Source organism: Triticum dicoccoides, chromosome 6A (assembly GCF_002162155.2).
Source record: "Triticum dicoccoides isolate Atlit2015 ecotype Zavitan chromosome 6A, WEW_v2.0, whole genome shotgun sequence".
Lineage (NCBI taxonomy): Eukaryota > Viridiplantae > Streptophyta > Magnoliopsida > Poales > Poaceae > Triticum > Triticum dicoccoides.
The window spans coordinates 274510710-274512683 of record NC_041390.1 but is presented as its reverse complement, the minus strand read 5'-3'; the positions used below and the strand labels follow the sequence as shown (position 1 = coordinate 274512683).

Below are 1974 nucleotides of genomic sequence, written 5' to 3'. Positions count from 1 at the left end.
TTTGCTTGTTTCGTGTTTGGTTGTATGGTTTTCATAAGATCTTTGTTGTGTGATTATCAGTAACCTAACATGTTTGTCAATTTTGAAATAAGAAGCATTCCAAGTTTTGAGAAGGAATCTTTTTATCTAACTAATCATTTTTTATTATTGACCACTATATGGATGAGTTATGCAGATTTGATTCCATTTTATTGCATATGTATATTTACAAACATCCTGTTATTCCATCAAATAAATGGATGGGGGTGATAGTACACTCATCATAGAAATCTTGGACAAATAATCCAAGTAAAGAAACTACGAAAAATATTCTTATATAAACTTCCTTTTTAATTCTTATTCTATTTGGTGTATCTTTGTTTTAGAAACCAATACAACGTCAATAGAGATAGAAGTATATCGCTTAAATTACAAAATGAAGTGAGAAAATGCATTATACTAAACAAATTGGAACATGTTTCTTTCCATTCTTAAATAACAATTAAACTATTGAGACAAAATGGGCGCAACAACGCGCGCCAACAATGATCTAGTACCGTATATAATTTGGACTCAACGACCAATCACGCGGATGAACTAACGAACGAACCGAGGCAGGATGACGTAACGAGGACAGGAGGATTGCTCAATTGAATCTCGGTCGTCATGGCATCCATCTTTTATTATTAGGTAAAAATGATATGAATGAGACAAATATTACTGTGCAAGATTTTTGCATGGTTGACAATCAAATACCACCTCTGGACTTCGGACCGTCGTGCGAGGCACGGGCTTCAGGACGAACCCTTGCCCTATTTCCTTTGCTTGCAGGAAGAGAACAACGCGGACCACATTCTTGGACACTGTGTCTACGCAAGGGAGGGTTGGCATAGGTGTTGGGACAGGCTACAGGTCAATGCTGACATCCCTAACACCATGGGCAGGTTCCAAGATTGGTGTTTCGCCAAAGAACCAAATTCTCACACAAGGCTCGACGAGGTTTCGACTTCTTCGTGATTGGTACCGCTTGGCTGACATGGAAACAACAGAATACTAGGGTCTTCAATAGGCAACAGCAGCAGCGGACGGCGAGGCAATTGGTAGACTTAGCCTTAGACGAGATCAAAGAGTGGAGCGAAGCAGGACTTGGTGTTGGTGGTTTAGACCCCTTTGTGAGAGAATGACTTTTGTTTTTCTTTGGTGTAAGGTGGCTTCGAGCCTTTGTAGATGTTCGCATCTTCAATAGACCGCTTTTGTAATTAACATTCTATTTTTTATGAAAATATGATACGCCAGTGGGGTATTGTAGAAAAAGAACAAAGTCTAAGGACATCTCCGACAGCTGTAAGATAGATGTTGGTAAATTTGCCATTTAGGACATAACGATGATATGTCATGTAATAAATGTAGAGGGAGAGCAAAATTGTATGTAGAATAACCAACAACCTTTGCACAAACTCCAAGGTGCAATAGAGAGAAAACACATTTATTTTCTCATCATCTATTGAATAGCTTAGATACAACCTATTAAAATAGTTGTATGATAGATTGTTGGTCGATGATATGGACATTTTATCAACAAAACTAACATACAATCCATCGAAGATGCCTAAGAGACTCCAAATCTATATGGCGACTGTTCTGGTAACGCTGGGGCAGTCTGGTAAATTCCTGCGCCGGTGGCGGCCGATGACGGTCTTGGTCTTGGTGGTCTTGGGAGCCTCGTACTCTCGTTTCTTCTTCCTCTCGCACGCGGTCGCTGCATATTCTCCCACACCCCAATTTCTGCATCTTCGTGTCCTCCGATCGCACCCAACTTCAGCAAGTTAAAGCCGTGCGTTGTCTCTACCCTACGGCCACAAACAGAGGCCTCGTCACCGGAGGGAGGCGGTGAGATCTCCCGGCGGCATGTCGTTGGATTCGGACTCCTCTTCGCAGGGCGGCGACCGCCGGAGCTTCCGGCAGATCACACGAGACCGTAACCACTCCTTTTGC

General features: G+C 42.0%; 1 protein-coding gene across 3 annotated transcripts in view; it reads left to right on the top strand.

The window, feature by feature from the left end:
• The first annotated feature begins 1660 nt into the window (after positions 1 to 1660).
• LOC119316772 (probable protein transport Sec1a) overlaps positions 1661 to 1974 on the top strand; it is a 74269-nt gene continuing 73955 nt past the window's right edge. For 2 of the 3 annotated variants that reach the window (XM_037591154.1, XM_037591153.1), the window contains exon 1: positions 1662 to 1957. In XM_037591154.1, the coding sequence (XP_037447051.1) occupies positions 1888 to 1957 (70 nt within the window). In that variant the 5' untranslated portion in view covers positions 1662 to 1887. Of the gene's footprint in view, positions 1958 to 1974 lie in introns of all 3 variants that reach the window. The other variant, XM_037591155.1, reaches the window with a different exon arrangement.